This window comes from Chanodichthys erythropterus, chromosome 13 (genome assembly GCF_024489055.1).
Source record: "Chanodichthys erythropterus isolate Z2021 chromosome 13, ASM2448905v1, whole genome shotgun sequence".
In the NCBI taxonomy this organism is placed as follows: Eukaryota; Metazoa; Chordata; class Actinopteri; order Cypriniformes; family Xenocyprididae; genus Chanodichthys; species Chanodichthys erythropterus.
The window spans coordinates 51752541-51775174 of NC_090233.1; the positions used below are offsets into that span (position 1 = coordinate 51752541).

A 22634-nucleotide genomic window follows, 5' to 3' on the forward strand; every position below is an offset into this window, starting at 1 on the left:
AATGTTGTCGGCATATCACAGCAGCTTCACCCAGCTATACCCAGAAATAACAAGCACTGTTATTTAAAAAAAAATTAACATTACCGAGTGGGATACAGCTTACGGATCCGTTTGCCATAGCACCTTGTCAGTGGTTAAATGATGAAACGAAATGGCCAAGCATCCAGTGGCCAGAGATATATATTTACCTGATTGACACCTCAAGTGTAAACTCAGGAGAAGCTAAAAGCGTATAAGTCTCTTGCGTACAACTTTGTTTTGTTTTTGTTTGTCATGAATTAAAAGAATAAAAAGTTAATTTCGAGTTTATATCTCACAATTCCGACTTTTATTTCTCGCAAATCTGAGTGTATATCTCACATTTCTTACAAAGAAAAACAATTGTGACATATACTCGTTATTCTGTCTTTTCTGAATTGCAATTTATCCCGCAATTCTGACTTTTCCCCCCTCAGAATTGTGAAATAAACTCACAATTGCGAGTAATAAAGTCCGAACTGGGAGTAATAAACACGCAAATGCAAGAAAAAAGTCAGAATTGTGAAATTAAAATTGTATAGACTGTGTAAAAGTTATCTATGTGAAATGTTATAGGTTTAAATATTATTTCAATGCTGTAACTGCTATGTATGTATGTCCTCTGAACTGCATATGTGAATATTATGTAGGCGTACTGTTTACATCAAATTCCTGCTTTAATAGTAGAATAATCCTTGCAGGTGTCATCAGTCCAGTCTGTGAAACGTCTCTGTTTAGCTTCAAAGGACGTTTTCAACGATGGTTTTCTTTAAAAATGAAGATTATATTTTTTGCATTCCGATTCCAACATCCAGAGGCACAACAAAACATTTTTCTCTTATTCTCTTATTTTCCTCCAATTGCTACCGCTATTTTTCTGCAACCACTATGCGCGCGCAGCTGCAAGTGACGTCATTGTGACGTCTGCTCCAAAGTGGTCTATATGCAGGCCTCACGAGCCATCGGATTTCATCAAAAATATCTTAATTTGTGTTCTGAAGATGAACGAAGTTCTTACATGTGTAGAACGACGTCATGAGGGTGAGTAATAAATTACATTATTTTAATTTTTTGGGTGAACTAACCCTTTAAGTCACAATTGTTAGTTTTCTTATATGTGCATAAGGGTTTCTGTAACCATTTGGAAACATTATTCCGCATACAGGTATGGAAATATATCACATAAATATTTGGGTAGTGTGAACCGTTTGCCAGCAAATCTTGAGTCTAGTAAGTAGTATGTTGTCTCCCCCTCGTGGTCAACATGACACATGCATTTTTGTGTTTTATATCTCGGTTATTTGAGATATTTTTAATAGTATTTAGATAATTATATATTATACAGGCCACACGAAAAAATCTTTATTTTGTAGTATATATATATATATATATATATATATATATATATATATATATATATATATATATATATATATATATATGTACACTGTTTTTGTCGTATTTTCCTACTATTTTTGTATTTTTGTCATATATAACATATAGTAAAAACATATAAATATAAGAAAAATCGTGTAAATAAAATATTGATGGTAAAGTAATATAAAATATTACGTTTTAAAAAATTTTAATAAAATGTTTTACTACAGATTCCGTCGAGGAAGCGTTCTTCTGACGTGTAATGACGTCACGCGCGTAGCGGAAGTGGAGAGACGCGTGTAAACAGACAGTTGACCATCGCGTGAAGATGGGCTCGGTGGTGAAGTGTGTGTTTCTAGCCGCTGTCTGCAGGGTGTGTCAGTCGCTGCAGGGCGGGATGCTGTTTCCCACTGACTCTCCCACCAGAGAAGTGAAGGATGTGAGCGGCCTGTGGAGGTTCAGAGCGGATCTTTCTCCTGAGCGGAACCGCGGCTTTCAGCAGGAGTGGTTCAAGCGTCCACTGGCGGAGGTCACGTGAGATCTGACGCAGCACAGCTGGAACACACAGTGGGCTCCAAAAGTCTAGTGAAAGTGAAATGTTTTCAATTCAGCTATTATCAGCTGAGTGAAAGTCGAGTTTGAGATGTTTTTAAGAGCATATTGAGCTTCACAGAAATTATGCATTTTTTCGTTGTTTTACATTATAACATTGTTTTATTTTTTTAATCCTAACTTTTTGTGTGTATTTTTAGTTTTAAATAAAATAAAAAACTCAGACCTTTGGACCCCACTGTATATGGAAATAAAAATGGATAAAGATATGCAGGGGTTTTCAAAATAAAGTAATAAATGCTAAAATTTTGATGTATAAAGACGCAAAACAAATATATATATTATTTGTTACAATATTTTCTATTTTTAGCTGTTTTTTACTTACTATAGTGCTGAACTGTTAGGGTTATTATGTATCATTTTAATTTTTTATTTACTTAAATAATTTAATAATTTTTTTTATTTGTTTGAATTAATTTTATTTAGTTGCATTAATCTTATTTGTTTTATTGTTTGAGATGCAAGAGCATCTCGAGATTCACATAGAAATTGTGCGTTATTCATCTAATGTCATAACTTTTCATTTTATTTATTTATTTTTTATTATTAAAATGATCATATTTCAGGGACCCCCTCCTAAAATTTAATTTAAAAGGCAGCTATATATATATATATATATATATATATATATATATATATATATATATATATATATATATATATATATATATATATATGTATATATAAGTGTAAAGACTTTGCCAAAAACTGTAAAAATATTATTTGGAAAATATTATGATAAATGATTGTTTATTTTCTAATTATTATATTACATACAGTATTATTTAGTTACTAAAATGATTTATTATTTATTTAATTGAATCTTTTTAATTCATCATATTATTAAAATGATTTAAGTATTATTAAATTTAGTTAGTTCAATCTAGTATTTTTTTAGTATTATTTAACTAGTTATTTATTAATTTTTTTTACTATAGTAAGTAAAAACAGCTAAAAATAGAAAATAATGTAACAAATAATATTTTACATATATTTGTTTTGCGTCTTTATACATCAACATTTTTGGATTTATTAATTTATTTTGAAAACCTCTGCATATCTTTATCCATTTTATTTTATTAAAATGATCATATTTCAGGGACCCCCTCCTAAAATATAATTAAAAAGCAGCTCTATATTTTCAAGTATAAACACTTCACCAAAAACTGTAAAAATATTTTTGGGAAAATATTATGATAAATGATTGTTTATTTTCTAATTATTATATTACATACTGTATTATTTAGTTACTAAAATGATTTATTATCTATTTAATTGTTTTTTTTTAATTCATCATATTATTAAAATTATTTAATTATTATTAAATTTAGTTAGTTCAATCTAGTATTTTTTTAGTAGTATTTAATTATTTATTTATTACATTTGTTTACATGTTTTTTCTCCCTTTCGGCCCGGTTTGAAAACCCCTGCAATAGTGTATGACTTGCAAAAACATACCCACAGTCCTTTGCATTCATTCTCTGATCAGTTATCTTGTTTTGTTCTTCTTGCACAATCAACAGATGTGTAATGTGTGTGTTTTGTAAAGTGTCCTGTGAAGAAACATCCTGAATTGTGTTTATTAAGAAGAGTACTAAGTGTTTTGATCAGAATAAAATGTTCATTTTATTAGAGGCTATTGTCAAAGTAGTTGATCCACTATAAAATATTGCATATTAAGCATGAAATCATTCATATTTTGCATTCCGAGTCTTTGATTGTTTAATATTAAGTGTTTTTATTCCAGACGGGTCCAGTGATTGACATGCCGGTGCCGTCCAGCTACAACGACATCACACAAGATTCCAAAATCAGGGATTTCATTGGCTGGGTGTGGTATGAGAAGGAAGTGTGGGTGCCCAACCGCTGGATCCAGGACCAGGGAACACGGATCATGCTCCGAGTTGGAAGTGCGCACTATTATTCTGTGCTTGTAAGTACATGAGAAGCCCATCAGTGATTCTTTTCTCTGTATTTTATCATGCACACACTTTCCAGATTTGTCTGCCTGTAATGGTGCGAGTGTCTTTGACTCATCTGGTTAGTCACAGTCTCAGGACTGACACATGGATCTGTGATTCTTCCCATGTTGCAGTGGGTGAACGGGGTCAAGATGACTGAACACGAGGGCGGTCATCTACCCTTTGAGGCGGACGTCGGCGGCGTCCTGCGTCAGAGCCCCGGAAGTACATGTCGAATCACCATTGCAGTGAACAACACTTTAACTCTAGAGACGCTTCCACCAGGAACCATCCAGTACATGAACGATCGCACCAGGTTAGATGCAGCCGGTGTCCATATAGTGGCTCTAAAGAAGTGTTTGGGCACTGAAAAATCTCAATTTCCATATGAATGATCAGAAAACGCTCTGCCCTGTGCAAGTAAACACGACTTATGAATGCCTGTGCGCATTTTACTAGTCATGTAACGGTATCAAATATTGATGTTGCGATTAATTGCTGAAGCTTTTATCACGGTATACGGTATTATCACGATATTGAAATAAGTTGCAAAAAAAAGTGTTGTCATAGTATAACAGGTTTAAGAACTCTGTATGTTTAAATACAATAATACAATACACAAAAAATTATATAAAGTTAAATTTTCAAACAGATTAAAATGCAAAAGAATTATGATAAAAAACAACAGGAAACACTTTACAATAAGGTCTCGTTATTTAATGCATTAACTAAGATTGAGCAACAGCTACATTTGTTACGGAAAGTATTATTTTTTGTTAATGTTAGTCAAGAAACACAACTGATCATTTCAGGTCCATTAAATAAGATCTTTTGATTTTAGTAATGTTATTAAACAGTAACTAAGAAATTAACATTAACTAAGAATAATTAATGCTTTATAAGTATTTTTCATTGGTAATAATGAATTAACATGTTAACTAATGAAGCCGTATGTCTCAAAGTTTTACTGAACAATAACAAATAATCCCAACATTTCTAATCATTAGCGCATGTTGTAGTCCAGATTAAAATATAAAAATGTTTAAGTTTGAAAATAAATAGCCTATTAAGTCTTTAAGTATTCACTGAGATTACAAAAAAATGAATGTCTGTTTGAAGCATTTTAAAAACTTCACTAGCGCAGCTGCTTTGTTTGCGGGGTTTCCGGGGTAACCGCTGCATTTCTGCTGTTCCATCAGCGCCCTCTGCTGTCAGAGAGTGAACGTGCACTTTCATTCAGCGCGTCGTCTTCACTCGTTCCACCATGTGCTTCTTATGCACGCTGGGCTTGTTTACATCTGAGTGCGTGTTCTTTTGACGCAAAATAAAGCGTTGTTGTGCATTTTATATGTTGATGTGGAAAATATTCTTAATGCATTATAAAAATTTTACTAACTGGTAATAAATTATTATTTACGATATTTTGAAATGCCCATGATAACAATATTGTGCATATTCATTATTGTGATATATCGCATTACCAAATATCGGCACAAGTCTACATTTTACTTTCGCTTTCGCATTAATGGTAATTCAGAGGCAGCAATTGCTTGAATTATTATTCTAACAACAAAACAGTACAATTACAAACTCGTTTAATAGGCGCAAACACATTTCACTTTGAACCCAAATCTTCCACCATCATCTTGTCAGTCAGCTCGCCTCACTCTCGTTACGTGATAAATTAAATCTGACTCCTGCTGCTGATCTGTGCTGCGACTGTTGCTCAGTTCAGCGTGAGCCGAGTAAATGCGCTCAGTTTTTAATTGTATCTGTTCTCTAAATGAACTAAATGACATTTATTACTATAAAAAATATCAAAATGTAGTTGGGGGGTGATGCCGCCGTGGGTAAGTGAACACCGATAACACAGACTATCGAAGCAAGCCCACTGTTTTCCATGTCTGCGGAAAATGTGTGTTTACGTGACTTTTTAAAGGCAAGTCAACGTACACTTACGAATGCACATTTCACATCTTTCTCTCTTCTGAAAATTGAGTAGCACTTTATTTTACAGTCCTGTTCCCCATGTACATACTATGTACTTATTATAGTAATTGCAATAACTGGGTAATAACCCTGAACCTACCCCTAAACCTAACCTTAACCAATGTAGTTACCTAATATTACTCAATAGTTTCGTAGGTAAGTACACTGTAAGTGCAAGTACTGCAACTTTCTTTACCATTATCTTCTCCATACAGATACCCCTCTGGCTACTTCATTCAGAACATTAACTTTGATTTCTTCAACTATGCTGGAATACACCGATTGGTCCTGCTGTACACGACACCGAAGGTGCACATTGATGACATCACAGTGGAGACGACATTCTCTGATAACATTGGTAAGCTGACTGAAAAAGATGTGGCTGCTGATACTTTCACATATAGTGAATGCTGTAACTGAAGACTACTGTGGTTTGTTTTTGAACATTCATGTACTTCCTGTGTAAGTGTGATTTTAAAACAAACCGAGGGAGAATTGTATTATTTTGTGTGATAATGGATAGTGATCGACTGATACTGATTTTTTTAGAACCGATACCAATAAATTGTTTGTGCCCGATAACCAATACGTGTTGTTTTTGACACGATTACTGAACTGAACAGTACAAACCATTTTATTTATAACAAATCACTCCCTCCTTGCATAGAAAACATAACAAATCTTATTTATACTCCAATAAATTTTGTTAATTTTAATCTTCATATTACAAAAATAATTTTATTTATAAAAAGCGTCAGCAGCAAAAGCTAAATAAATGTAGAATGTCTAATGTTTTCAAATGGAGAAAATAAATTAAAGACAAGAGTCATATCAACTTTGCCGAAATGTAATACTTCATTTTAAACTACAGTTTTAGTAGATTTATAAGCTGTTTAATAGGCTGAAGAGTGAAGAATAATAATAAATAACTGAATAATATTATCTAAATATTGGAATATAACAAACAAAACATCATTTTTTATTGCATTTCTCAACTGGTATGTATTATCAGAATTATTACTAATGTTTTTGATGTTCTAGACGATGAAATATCTGCAGCGTTGTTTATCTCTGCATTTACACAGAACTATACTCAAACTGAGATCGCTCGGACATAACAAATAATTAATTTCCACAGAGTTGCATTTACTTGGATGTTTATTAGTGAATTAATGGTTATATAGTAAATGTTTATATAATTACAGTGTTTTAAACAAGTGAATCTTATTAAAAGTTACATGCAGTGGCCAAGCATTAACCCACTGAGTGAACCGCAAAATACAGACGACTTCACGAGACTAATGATGAACAGACAACAGAGAGAGAGTTAAATTCAGCACTTTTATTTCCAACATGTGCTCATTCATGGCTGTATTATTTAATTCATTCAAAGTTTCATCTTTATTGGGACAGGACATTACGGATTATCTTACGTGACTCCGTGAGCTCATCTCTATTTCTTAGAGACAAGATGCATAAACTAGCTACATTTCAGACATTTATGTAACGCATCTAATTTGTGCATTAATGGCTGTTGTGTTAAATAAAGTTTACTAATTACAGCAAAGCAGGTAAGTATACTTCACCTGTGCACACCGTTGTCTCGTCTCCCCTCAGATGCACTGTAATGGTGATCCTGCGTGCAATTCTCAAAACACCCACAAGATGGCAACGTTTATCGGTTAAACCTATATCTGATTATGGTAAAATGCTTAAATATCGGGGAAAATATTGGTAATTCAATATATCGGTCGATTTCTAGTAATGGACCATTTTTAGTTTCAAGCCACTAATATTTTGACCACTATTTTGTGATAAAAATGGACGTTTTGGGCTCTTGTAATACATATACAGCACCTACTGCAGTATTTCAATCACTAAAAACAGCCAGACATTATAAAACGCTTTTCTTTATAATGGTTTTCTATGGAAAAACACTTTACACTTATATTCTGAGTTCATGCTCTCCTGTTTATAATATGCATCATCAGTAAGGTGTATAATTTGGTCTTTTAATATCAATGTCTTACTACATAAGTACAAACCTGGTAAAAATGACTGGAGGAAAGCCTTGTTTTGTCCTCCAGCTGGACGTTCCTATAAGAGTGTGACGTCACATGAAAACTATGAACCCGATGCATTTGTTTAAAATGTTCTTTGATTTAGTCCTAATTCATCTGTTCATATGTTTGTCCTGTGATTTAGGGCTGGTCAGTTATAATGTGTCCGTGTTGGGCAGCTCTAAACCTGCTGTGAAAGTGATGCTCTCTGCAAAGGACGGCAGATGCGTGGCTTCGGCTAACGGTTCCAGAGGAGTGCTCAAAGTCACAGACGTCAACCTCTGGTGGCCGTACCTGATGCACGAAAACCCAGGATACCTTTACTCCATGGAGGTCAGTGAAGTTGAGCTTCTTAAAGATGGGAGTTGTGCTAGTCTTTTCTTCCCTATAGTGACGTATATCTGAGTGAAATGCTTCACGAACAAGAACAAATGTAGGGCGGGGCTTGATTTTGTCAGTGGGAAATTGATTGGATGGTTGTGGTTTGCTATTGGTGGATCTCATTTGAGTGACAGGTTGCTCCGCCCTCGTCATCAGAGAAGAGAACTGCAAGAGGGAGGAGAAGATATTCTGATTCATATGAATGTAAACAAAAATAATGATTATGTTGTCTAGGTGAGTTTAGCGATTTCTCTTTGTTTCACAGGTATTAGAGTGTGAACAAGGTGTTTTAATGGCATTTCTGATTGATACTTCAGTAGAAGAAATGGCAATAGACAATGAGTTCCTATTAGTTAATGTATTAACTATCATTAACAAAGAGCAATACATTTGAAACAGTATTTATTCATCTTTGTTAACCTTAGTTAATAAAACGGCTTATTGTTAGTTCATGTCGTTCCACACCTGTGAGACTTTCGTTCACCTTTGGAGCACAAATGAAAATATTTTTGATGAAATCTGAGAGGTTTCTGTCCCTCCATTGATGGTCTACACAACTAGAGTAATTAATGAAAGGACTTTATACAAATTTTGATTCAAACCCTTTTCAGTGAATTGATTCAAAACTTTGATTCAGTAAATCATGCGAGTAATTTGCAAGCATTAAAAAGTTTTAGTTTCAAATACACTACCAGTCAAAAGTTTACTATTTTTAATGTTTTTGAACAAAGTCTCTTATGCTCATTAAGGCTGCATTTATTTCATAATAAATACAGAAAAAACAATAAAATTGTGAAATATTATTACAATTTAAAATTATGGTTTTCTATTTTAATATACTTTAAATTATAATTTATTCCTGTGATCAAAGCTGGATTTTCAGCATCATTACTCCAGTCTTCAGAGTCACATGATCCTTCAGAAATCATTCTAATATGATGATTTGATGCTCAGTTATTATCAGTGTTGGAAACAGTTGTGCTGCTTAATATTTTTTGGGAACCTGAGATACTTTTTTTCAGGATTCATTGATGAATAAAAGGTTAAAAAGAACAGCATTTATTCAAAATATAAATCATTTCTAACAATATAAATCTTTACTATCACTTTTGATCAATTTAACACATCCGTGCTGAATAAAAGTATTAATTTCTTCCAAAAAAAGAAAGAAAAAAAAAATACTGACCCCAAACTTTTGAACGGTAGTGTATATTGTTACAAAAGATTTCTATTTTAAATACATGCTGATATTTTTTTACTTTTTATTCATCAAAGAATCCTGAAAAAGTATCACAGGTTATAAAATAATATTAAGCAGCACAACTGTTTCCAACATTGATAATAAATCATCATATTAGAATGATTTCTGAAGGATCATGTGACACTGAAGACTGGAGTAATGATGATGAAAATTCAGCTTTGATCACATATAATAAATTATATTTTAAAGAATATTAAAATAGAAAACCATAATGTTAAATTGTAATAATATTTCACAATATTATAGTTTTTTCTCAATTTATTATGAAATAAATGCAGCATTAATGAGCATAAAAGACTTTTGACTGGTACTGTATATGTAGGTAAGTATTGCTGTATGCATTCTTAAAACTTTATGAATCAAACTGTATGAACAACATGTGGTCTGATATGGTTTTGTAGGTTCAGGCCACATCAGAGGATGGACAGACGGATGTTTACACTCTTCCTGTGGGTATTCGTACGGTTCAAGTCACCAGCACGCAGTTTCTCATCAACAACAAGCCGTTCTACTTCCACGGGGTCAACAAGCACGAGGACGCAGACGTGAGTGTCAGCAGAGGGCAGCAAAAACACAATAACTCGGCCTCTTAATGTCAATGCTAAAGAGAACCAGATACAGAAAAAGACATTTATGAGTATAAACTGTCAGTGCCACGTATTGATGACACTAATTAGTAATGTAATTTTTGCCATTGTATGACTTTCTGTCTTCAGTGGAACATGTTTAGCACGTGCTCTTATTCAAGTGAATGAGGTTTAGATGCTGTCAAGCTCTAAAATGGCATAAAAGTACCATAAAGTTTCATAAAGTAGTTTATAAGACTCATGGATTATATTCAGATTCTTCTGAAATCATATGATATTATAAATCATTAAAGCTCTCAATTCTCATTAATGTTTGCACATCTTCACACGTTCTGCATGCTTGAGTTATGTTGAAATGCATCGGTTCTTGTGTGAAGATTACATTGAGATTGAATGAATATGCACATGGTCTCTGCTTTTCTTTTATCATAAACATTAGTATTACCACTCTTTCTATGGAAGAAAGAAAGTCATATGGGTTTGAAACTACATGATTACAGAGTAAACGCTGACAGTATGTTCATTTTAGGGTGTTTTATCGCTTTAAGAGCACAGTTGTGTTTTTAAGCCAAGCATCTGGTTAAACCAGCTGATAGCAGCTATTAACTCAACCACTCTACCCACACGCCCGCATCCTCTCACGGAGTGTTGTTCTTCTGTTATTATAGCTGACGTTTGGTCAAAGTCAAAGTTCATGGATGCACACTGATCCTCATGAATCCTCATAAAATATTAGATTTCATGTTTCAGTGGCACAATTTTGTCAGATACAGTTTTACAATGAGGAAGAATGATACTTAATCCATCTCATTTTATAAAAAAAAAAAAAAAAAAAAATATATATATATATATATATATATATATATATATAAATTAATTAATAAAAATAAATTATATATATATATATATATATATATATATATATATATATATATATATATATATATTTTATTTTATTTTTTAATTAATTTTTTATAATAATAATTAGATGGATTATTTAAATATGTATGTGTAATATATATATATATATATATATATATATATATTTAAATACTTAATCCATCTCATTTTATAAAAAAAAATATATATATATATATATATATATATATATATATATATATATTAAATTAATTAATAAAAAAAAATTATATATATATATATATATATATATATTTAATTTTTTTTAATTAATTTTTTATAATAATAATAATTAGATGGATTATTTAAATATGTATGTGTAAAATATATATATATATATATATATATATATATATATATATATATATATATATATATATATATATATATTTAAATACTTAATCCATCTCATTTTATAAAATATATATATATATATATATATATATATATATATATATAAATTAAATAAAAAAGTAACAAATATATATATATGTTACTTATTTTTTATTTAATTTATTTAATACAATTATTTATTTTATTTATTTATTTATTTTTACTTTTTTTTTTTTTTTAGGCCTGGAAATCAAAATTTCCAGATTTTGGGAAAGCATTATTAAATATTATTAAAGTTATGTCTGTTAATAATATGTAATGTGCCTGAGCTATCAAGAAATAAAATATACAGTTGTAATTTTGACAAATTTTTAGCGAAGGTTAATAAATACTATAACAAATGTATTGTTGATTGGCGGGTTATTAAAGTTAACTAAAACCATTAAAAAAAACACTTGAAATAAAATAAAATCTAAAAGCCTAAACATCTTAATTTTTTGATGTACTAAAAATAACTAAAACTGAAAAAAACAATTATTAAAAACTATATAGAAATATTTAAAAATAAAACCTAATATTATCTCAATGATATTAATATAACACTGGCTCATTGTTATGTAATATAAGTTAATGCATTAACCAGTGTTAACTAATTGAACCTTATTGTAAAGTGTCACACAGATATTTCATATTTCAGTGGAGGCGCACTTTTGTAAGCTTTGTAAGATTTATGATGAATGCCGTCTGTGTCTCAGATCCGGGGGAAAGGCTTCGACTGGCCTCTGATCGTGAAGGATTTTAACCTGATGAAGTGGATGGGAGCCAACTCCTTCCGCACCAGCCACTATCCCTACGCCGAGGAGATCCTGCAGATGGCCGACCGTCACGGCATCGTGGTTATAGACGAGTGTCCTGGAGTGGGCATCAGAGACATGTGAGACGCCGTCCCAACAAATACACAGTAGTTGTACACAGAAACGCAGTGTTGCATCCCTTTTTTTTTCCATTTGTCCATGTCTGACAGGATTCATTTGGTAACACTTTACAATTAGGTCCCAATAGATAATGCATTAACTAACAATGAGCAATGCATTGTGCTATTTTTAATAATCTTTGTTAATGTTAGTTAATAAAAATACAACAGTTCACTGTTCGTTCATATCAGCTCAGGTCCATTAAACAATATATAATAATGTATTAGTAAATGTTGAAAATGAAATATTTATGAACTATTATAGTATTTATTAATATTTTGAATTAGCTCTAAAGCACATATTTTCATTTTAGTTTGTGCTTTATTTTTATTAGTTTTTAAAAATATAGCTTTAATTTGTTTCAGATTTCATTGCAGCTTGATTTCAAATAATGAAAATTATTTTTAATACTTTTAGTTTGTTAACTAATAATATACTATTGTAGTCTTTATTAATATTTTGAATGACACTTTATTTTATGTATTTTCAGTTTTCATTTTAATTTTAGTTTAAGTTTGTCATTTTGTTATGCAATTTTTAATTTTATTTTATTTTTATTCCATTTTAGCTTTTTAATGTTTAATTTTAAATAAGTTTTAGTGCTTAAACTTATTGTAGTTCATTGCCAAGACAACATTTGTAATTTTATCTTGTTTTTTTAAGTTGAAGCTTTTCAAATAACATTCTTTTTTTTTTATTTTTTTTTAGCTATTTTAATTTTACAATTAACAATTTCTAATCATTTTATTTTTAGTTAACAATAATAACTCAAATTTATCCTTAATTATAAAAATATGAACGTGTGTGTGTGTGTGTGTGTGTTGCCTTCAGAAGGAGTTTTGGGAACGCTTCTCTGGCTCATCACCTGATCGTCATGGAGGAGTTGGTCAGACGTGATAAAAACCATGCCTCTGTGGTCATGTGGTCTGTGGCCAATGAGCCTGCATCTGAAATGCCGCCCGCGGGACTCTATTTCAAGTGAGACTAAATCTAAATGATTAATTTAATGGTTTCAGTGGTCGAAAAGCCCTGACCTTATGATGAAGTCTTAAATCTTCATTTAAACGGGTCATGACATGGATTCTTTTTATTATTTTCAAATATTCCTTGAGGTTCACTTATAATACAGTACTATTGGTCGATGTCTTGCTCTGGGGGCGGGCATATGCAAATGTATTTGCCCGTGTGACGTCACGACTCCCGTAATATTCAAATGAGCCATTTTTGGAGCGTGATTAAATAAATGCTTTATTTATAATGAGGAGGACGTTTGAAGCTCTGAAACTTGCAGGATGTTTTAATGCTATAAAGACCTGTTTTATGCCAAATTGATTTTCTCATGTCAGGATCCCTTTAAAAAAGCAAAACTCCTGTTTTCCATGACCTTTAATCAGATGTAATGGTGTGTGTTTTGATGGTGTTTTCTCTGTTCATGTCAAGCTGTTGTTTTGACAGTAATAATGCATCACAATGAGTGTGTTTGTGTGTGATCATGTGTCGAGTCTTGTTCAGCGGGTGTAAAGAATGTCTTCAGGTGGAAACACCTGCTTTGACACTCATTTACATACCTGAGCATCATAAAGAGACGCCACGGGCCGCTGGAAACTTCTCATGGTCTGATGTACGATTCACTGAGTCTCAGCAGCGTTAGCTCTAATGGGTTATTCATTTGCAAATAACATCCATTTGAATTATTAATGCTTTCTAGAACTGCAGCAGCACAATATTAAACTCAATGCCGTGATGTTAATGTTCCTTCTGTCTGCATCACTGACGTTTGACTAGTTTCTTGTTCATGTTCCTGTGGTCATGGAAAATCTGGAAATGCTAAAAAAATGTTTTATATAAAAATTGAATAAAATGAGTAATAAGTAAAAAATAATATAAATTAGATCATTCAAATAAATAAATAATAAATACATTTTCAAATTACTTTGCTAACACTTTACAAAAAGGTCACAATAGTTAATAAGTTAATAATAATTATAATTAAAAGTAGTAATAATAATAATAGTTAATAGCTATTTAATAATACATTGGCAAATGTTGAAACATTAACATTAACTAAGATTAATAAATGCTTTAGAAGTATTTTTCATTGTTCATGTTAACTAATGTTAATAAATGTTACTAATAATTGTAATAGATTTATAAATTAAATTTTATATATATATATATATATATATATATATATAAACATATATATATTTATTTATATATATATATATAAATATATATATTTTTTTTTTTTTTTTTTTTAAAGGATTTTTAATTTAATGTATTTTTTAAATTACATTAAAATAAATAATAATAACAATTTTAAATAATTAAATAATTTACCATTAAATAAAATATCACACGTCCTGGAAAAGAAATCAATCCAAATTCATATTTAATCAGCCAGAAATTTCTTGTGGTGACCGATTGTTATGAATTATTTTAAATAATAAAATCAGACATCCTTATGCAATAATCATGAAAGACTGGCAAAGAAGAGTTTGGGACTAAATTCTTGTTCATAGTGTCAGAAATTTTTTCTTGTTGTATTTTTCCGTAGGGAGCTCGTGTCTCATACGAAATCTCTGGATTCCTCCCGGCCGGTCACATACATCACAAACAGTAACTACGCCAGAGATTTAGGGGTGAGACATAAACTACACATTTTATACATTTATTTTTGAGTCATTTGTATGTTGCAAAGTAATAATTCCACACCCGAGTCCCTCCTGACCTTCTTATTTCAGCTGTTTAAACATTTCTTATCTTATATTTCTCTCCATCATGTTGAGTTGAACTACAGTAGATCTGCATCTTTCCCTGAACACTGCAAACACATATGGTAACACTTTAGTATAGGGAACACATATTCACTATTATTCACTACTATATTCACTACTATAACTATGACTTTTCCGTCGATAAACTCCTAATTACTGCTTATTAATAGTTCGTAAGGTAATTAAGTTTAGGTATTTGGTAGGATTAAGAATGTAGAATAAGGTCATGCAGAATAAGGCATTAATATTTGCTTAATAATTACTCATTTTCCACCCTTAGTTACACAGGTTGTTTCTACTGTACCTTTAAGACGCCTAAATGTTCTCTATAACGTTTGTTTTAATTGGCTAACCTTTGTGTATGTGACCAGAGTGATTCAGTTTTGATAAATGGGAGTATGTCACATGATTGTCCCCTTTACCATGTGATAAATGCTGTTTGTGTTGACCGGTTCTCCTCCTCAGGCCCCGTATGTGGACGTTATTTGTGTAAACAGCTATTTCTCGTGGTACCATGACCCGGGTCACACAGAGGTCATCAGTCTTCAGCTCACCACTCAGTTTGATAACTGGTATGGGAAATACCAGAAGCCCATAATCCAGAGCGAGTACGGAGCGGACGTCGTGCCCGGCCTACACAGTGTAAGTCCACAAATAAAAACGAACGTTTCATTAAAGGTTTCATTTGAACTTCGTTCACTAGATATTATTATTTATATACTTTTTAATTAATCTTTGCTGTATTCATTTATAGATACATGTATAGACCGAATTCACTAAAGAAATTATGCAAATTAGAACTTTTGTCATCAGAATTTATATTTTATATATATTTATATTTTTTTGTAACTTAGTTAAATATATACATATATTTTTATATTTTTTATTCACTAAAGGAATTATGTATATTAGACCTTATTTATATTTTATATATGACTTATTATTTATATACTTTTTGCTTAGTTAAAAATGTATATGATAAATAGATCTATATATATACAAATATATTTTATTTATTGAAGAAATTATGCAAATTAGATCTTATGTCATAAGAATATATATATATATATTTCTATTTTTTGTAACTTAATTAAATAGATATAGATGCATATAAGACTTTGTGTTATAAAAAATATTTATATTTCATATATATTTACATATGACTTATTTATATACTTTTAACGTAAAAAAATATAATAGATCTATATATACAAATATATTTGATTTATTAAAGTAATTATGCAAATCAGATCTTATCTTAAGAATATATATATATAATATATACTATGTATGTATGTATATATATATATATATATATATATATATATATATATATATATAATCATATATAAATTATGCAAATCAGATATATATATATAATCATATATAAATTATGCAAATCAGATCTTATGTCATAAGAATATTTTATATATATTTAGATATTACTTAATATTTATTTACTTTTTACTTGGTTAAATATATATACACACACCTGTCGTATGCGTGTGTATATAGAGATCTATTTATCATATAGATTTTCATATTTTAAAGTAAAAAGTAAATAAGTAATATCTAAATATATATAAAATATTCTTAGAACATAAGATCTGATTTGCATAATTTATATATGATTTACTTGATATAGATATGAGAGATTTTTTATTTGGATTTTTTTTTTTTTTACTTTGTATATATAATTATATATATAATATATAGTAAGAAGTAATGCAAAGTACAGTTTCATTGTTGCAAAAAATATTTATGCCTGTTTTAAATTGTTTTTTCAATTTAGCCACCACTGACCGGTGTGGGAAAACTCACCCTGTTTTCTCATGTGTTTGTTGTCCTGCAGGATCCACCCATGATGTTCACAGAAGAGTATCAGAGGACGGTCCTGCAGAACTACCACAACGTGTTTGACCAGAAGAGGAAGGAGTTCGTCATCGGAGAGCTGATCTGGAACTTTGCTGACTTCATGACGGCTCAAAGTAGGAAATACTCGCAGCCTTTTCCTTTTGATCCGAAAGTTTTTCTGGAACACATTAACTAGCATACTGTTCACTCATGCACGCTTTTGATAAGAGAATGAAAACGTGTCAGATGGATCGCTGGTTATCAGCACGTCCGCATGGAATCGGCACACTTTATTTGCACATTTTCATGCAACTTGTAGTTTTGAAATTTAAGGAAAGTATCCACAGGGTCCCTTCAGGTCCTTAAAAAATCTTAAATTCAGTTTGATCGAATTAAACGCCATAACAAGTCTTAAATATCATCATAAATGAAGTAAGAAAAATCTTAATTATCAAATTTGGGGACAGAAAAATTGGAAACGTGATATAGCTTAATATGATTGATTGTTAAACTGTTGATTATTACACTCTGTGTAAAAAATGTATTTAAATACAAAATATATGATTTTGAAAATGCGAAAAAAAATATTTTATGCAACAAATATATGGGTGTGTGTATGTAATATATATGGAAAAAATAATAACATTGTTAAAGGTTTCTTGAGTATCAAATCATCATATCAGAATGATTTCTGAAGGATCATGTGACACTGAAGACTGGAGTAATGATGCTGAAAATTCAGCTTTGCATCACAGAAATAAATTATATTTTACTATATATTCACATAGAAAACAGTTATTTCAAATTCTAATAATATTTCACAATATTGCTGTTTTTATTGTATTTTTGATCAAATAAATGCAGCCTTGGTGAGCAGAAGAGATTTCTTTCAAAACATTTAAAAAATCGTACCAACCCCACTTCTGAACATTAGTGTATGTATAGATATATATATATAATTTATCATTTTGACAACTTCCTTCCCTTTAAAAATGGTTAAAAGACTGAAATGTGAGGTTTATCATGTTGTAATGCTTTTCGTTTTTCTCAAAACTGCATTTATTTGAACTGCGTTATTTTTACAGTAATTTTACGCTTTAGGATGTTCTCATAGACATTGCTCTTCCCCACCCATAGGGTTTAATTTGATTTAAAAAGGTCATAAAAAGCCTTCAAAGCCCTGCAGATCCCCTGATCCCTTCATCTCTCTCTGTCTGCAGCCATCGCTCGAGTGGTCGGGAATAAGAAAGGAGTCTTCACTCGGCAGCGGCAGCCCAAAGCCGGAGCGTTTCTCCTGCGGGAGCGATACTGGAGGATCGCCAACGAGACAGGTGTGCTGCCCACCTGGGCCAGGTATCCCTGCCAGTGAGCGGATTAACTGCTTCCTGTGTACGCTGGGAAACAGGAAGAGCAGTGGAAATGGCGTGCCTTATACTTCCTACACTATGACAATCACACAGATCCTTCTGCTCATATGTGATCACATCTGCTCGAATGCTGTGATTGTGTGATGAATCCATGTGATCTTTGCAAAGACTCTCAACTTTTAATTGCAAATGTTCATGTTACTGAAACACAGCAACACCTTTAAACTGGAATTTTTTTGTTAATTTTTTTATTAAACTGGAACAGGAAGTGCCCTGTGCAGGCGTTCGGCCTCTGGGAATGATATTGTGAATGTTTGCAATGATTTCAAACGAGTTGTCTGTGTGCGAGTGACCAGTGTTGTGTTGATTTGTATGACAGTAGCTTCGAAACCCTTGCGAATCGTTTGTTTCGAACCAGTGATTCAGAGTGTGTATCAAACTACCAAAGTCATGTGATTTCAGTAAACAAGGTTTCGAAACATTTACAAATTTTAGTGGTTCACCACTAGGATGATCTCTCTTAACCATAGACTGAACCCACAAACCAGTGTCTATATATGGTTTTTAGAAATTTGATGACATTTTTAATGACACATTTGTGTATTAAAAAGGAAAAGTTTGAGTTCTTGGCCTGATTAACCAAGCTCTCCATCAAACAAACTCTACAATTTAATAAAATAACACATATTATACAGATAAATAAAACAAAAACAAATAAAACATTTGCAGTTGGTTTGTTAAAGGTGTTTTGTTGCATTTCCACTGTTTTGATCAGCAGGGGTCACCATTGAGTGGCATTTCAGTTAATTATTTTGCGAAGTGATTCAAAGTTTCGCAATGCTTCGTTTGTCCCATCACTAGTTAAATGGTCGATGATCGCGTTAGCTTACATGAGCGTAAACAATCGCTTGTTTCTGCTTCTTCTTTACCTGTGTTTTGATCCGGAGATTCTGTACTCTTTCAGAAGATGTGTAATAGCGCCCCCTAACGTATAACACTGAAAACATGGATTGCCTGAAAATTCCGTCAATGGCAGGGAAAGAGTTAATTACTTTATAATGAGTAATTCAATGAGTCCTTTGTTTTGTGGACATTCCAAGCCTTTCCAGCAATGTCATCAAAATAAACAACATTCCACAAGAAACTTCCTGAGATTATGGATGTTCATGTTATTGCCATCAGATACTCATCTGTTTCCTAGATTCAGTTCAGATTCATTTATAGACAACTTTATGCTCGAAGAGTGTCAGCAGACAAACATCTTCCTCGGTTCAGACTTGGATAAGATTATCATATAATAAACAGCAAGAATGATCATTTATGTTGGGTTGACAGCTGTTGTTGTACTTGTATGAGGTTTCAATTCTACTGAACACGATTTAAACTACATCTGACAGGTTGATGGAGGCATCAAAAAATCTACCATTTGTTATTTTTCTTCAGTGTTTCCAGAAACTGTCTCCAGCTGTTTATTGTCCAGTGTTAATGCAGCGTGTGCTTCATTACACAACATACTGCGATGCAACATTGCTGTAAAGTGTTTCCATGGGAACTGCTTTACTTCCTGCTAGTTTTTAAGTCTGGAAAGGATGTTTAATTAGTAGACGGAGGAAGTCTGAGACCATGATAAATGTAAATATACACTCTGGCTCAAATGCATAATCACAAGACTGAAAGGGATAGTTCACCCTAAAATGAAAGTTAATTCATCATTAAAAAAAAGATCCTGCTCGCACTTGTCCATATGATGGCAGTGAATAGCTACCAGAAAAAGCTCAAGTTGTGAGAAATCAAATCGCTTTGTATGATGAACAGATTGATTTTAGGCTTTGATTCACATATAAACATTGATCAGAATGAAGCACATCGGTTCTTGCACGTCAAGCAATCAAGCTTGAGCTTCCGTTTACCACAACTGATGTGTGAGTTGATGAATGTTTATTTGTGAATAAAAGCCTAAATCTGTACATCATACAACCCGAATTCCAGTAATGTTGGGACATTTTTTTTTTTAAATTTGAATAAAATAAAAACTAAAAGACTTTCAAATCACATGAGCCAATATTTTATGCACAATAGAACATGTTTGAATTGAGAAATTTTACACTTTTATCCACTAAATGAGCTCATTTCAAATTTGATGGTCTCAAAAAAGTTGGCACGGGGGCAACAAATGCCTGAAAAAGCAAGAAATTTGAAAAAAATTAGCTGGGAGAACATCTAGCAACTAATTAAGTTAATTGATATCATGTCTGTAACATGATTTTTCTTAGAGGGATGTCTTAGAGAGGCAGAGGCTCTCAGAAGTAAATATGGGCAGAGCTGTGAAAGAGTGCGTAAAAAGATTGTGGAAAACAATGTTCCTCAACGTCAAATTGCAAAAGCTTCTACAGTGCATAACATCATCAAAAGATTCAGAGAAACTGGAGAAATCTCTGTGCATAATGGACAAGGCCGAAGAACTTTACTGGATGCCCGTGGTCTTCAGGCCCTCAGATGACACTGCATCACTCATCAGCATGATTGTGTCAATGACATTACTAAATGGGTCCAGGAACTCTTCCAGAAACCACTGTCAGTAAACACAATCCGCCGTGCCATCTGCAGATGCCAACTAAAGCTCTGTTATGCAGAAAGGAAGCCATATGTGAACATGGTCCAGAAGCGCCGTCGTGTCCTGTTGTCCAAGGCTCATTTAAAATGGACTGTTTCAAAGTGTTCAATGGTCAGACGAGTCCAAATTTGACATTGTTGTTGGAAATCGCGGATGCCGTGTCCGCCGGGCTGAAGAGAAGGGAGCGTGTTATCAGTGTTCAGTTCAAAATCCAGTATCTCTGATGGTATAGGGGTGCATAAGTACGGTTGGGCAGCTTGCATGTTTTGGAAGGCACTATGAATGCTGAAAGGTATATAAAGGTTTTAGAGCAACATATGCTCCCCTCCAGACGACGTCTATTTCAGGGAAGGTCTTCTGTATTTGTGTATATCTTGTGTAATGCAGCTATTACAACAGCATGGCCACAAACTCTTCAGCAGCTGGAAACCTATATCAGGCAAGAATGGGACCAAATTCCAACTCCAAAACTCCAGAAACTCATAACCTCGGTGCCCAGACATCTTCACACTGTTTTGAAAAGAAGAGGAGAAGCTACAGCATGGTAAACATGCTCCCGTCCCAACTATTTTGAGACCTGTGGCCAGCATCAAATTTAAAATGAACTCATTTTGTGCATAAAATTGTAAAATTTCTCAGTTTAAACATTTATGTTCTATTGTGAATAAAATATTGGCTCATGGGATTTTAAAGTCTTTTAGTTTTCATTTTATTCAATTAAAAAAAACGTCCCAACATTTCCAGAATTCGGGTTGTATAAAGTGATCGAGTCTCTTCAGAAAATTTTGACTAAACCGCTCAATTCACATGGATTAGTTTTATGATCTCTTTATGAATTTTTTTAAGCGTCAACATGGTAGTTGTGTGTCAGTGAAGGGACCGAAATCTCTCAGATTTCATCAAAAAGATCTTCATTTGTGTTCAGAAGATGAATGAAAGTCTTATGGGTTGGGAACAACATGAGGGAGAGTAATTAATGACAACATTTTAATTTTTGGGTGAACTAACCCTTTAAATTAAAAAAAAAAAAAAGTACTTTATGTATTTAATCTCACTTTATTTCTTTGCTGCTGATCTTTGATGAACCAATTCAGCCATATCAATAAGCAAAAAATGGTTTTAGATTAACAATAATTAAAATACAATGGGAAATGTGTTTAAGTAAAAGTTTTGCTTTCTTCTTCTGCAATCCAGAGTGGATCGATATTAGTAATAGTAGTAAATGAACAATAAACTAGGTCAATAGAACGTATTTTAACATCATAAATCGTATTTTACCTTTAAAAATAGTTTATTTACTGGTATTGATAGTTCCATAACATCCATGGAAGCACTAAAGGTTCTTTATAGTGGAAAAAACATTATTTATATTATTAAAATGTTCTTTACAATAAGAAAAAAAAAAAAAAAATGTTCTTTTAAGAATATTCACTGAAAATTTCTTTAGGGAAGCAAAAAATGGTTCTTCTATGGCATTGCTGCTAAAAACCCATTTGGAACCTTTATTTTTAAGAGCGCAAACATAGTTTATGTCAGTTCTCAACAGTTTAG

General features: G+C 31.9%; 1 protein-coding gene across 2 annotated transcripts; it reads left to right on the forward strand.

Annotated features, from left to right (window-relative positions):
- Positions 1–1686: 1686 nt before the first annotated feature.
- Positions 1687–21771, forward strand: gusb (glucuronidase, beta). Of its 2 annotated transcripts, none has more exons than XM_067406255.1 (12): positions 1687–1924; positions 3755–3940; positions 4103–4284; positions 6173–6315; positions 8163–8350; positions 10061–10204; positions 12253–12431; positions 13306–13449; positions 15029–15113; positions 15714–15890; positions 17101–17236; positions 18323–21771. In XM_067406255.1, exons 1-12 carry the CDS (start codon positions 1724–1726, stop codon positions 18469–18471), a joined length of 1914 nt encoding a protein of 637 aa, XP_067262356.1. In that variant the 5' UTR covers positions 1687–1723; the 3' UTR covers positions 18472–21771. The 2 variants fall into 2 exon arrangements, with proteins under 2 accessions (XP_067262356.1, XP_067262355.1); XM_067406254.1 differs by having other exon boundaries at positions 13303–13449; positions 18323–21770.
- The last annotated feature ends 863 nt before the right edge of the window (positions 21772–22634 follow it).

Coding starts and splice junctions, on each gene's coding strand:
- gusb (XM_067406254.1), top strand. CDS start 1,724: ATGGGCTCGGTGGTGAAGTGTGTGTTTCTAGCCGCTGTCTGCAGGGTG. Junction 10,205..12,252: donor ACAAGCACGAGGACGCAGAC/GTGAGTGTCAGC, acceptor TCTGTGTCTCAG/ATCCGGGGGAAAGGCTTCGA. Junction 15,114..15,713: donor ACTACGCCAGAGATTTAGGG/GTGAGACATAAA, acceptor TCTCCTCCTCAG/GCCCCGTATGTGGACGTTAT.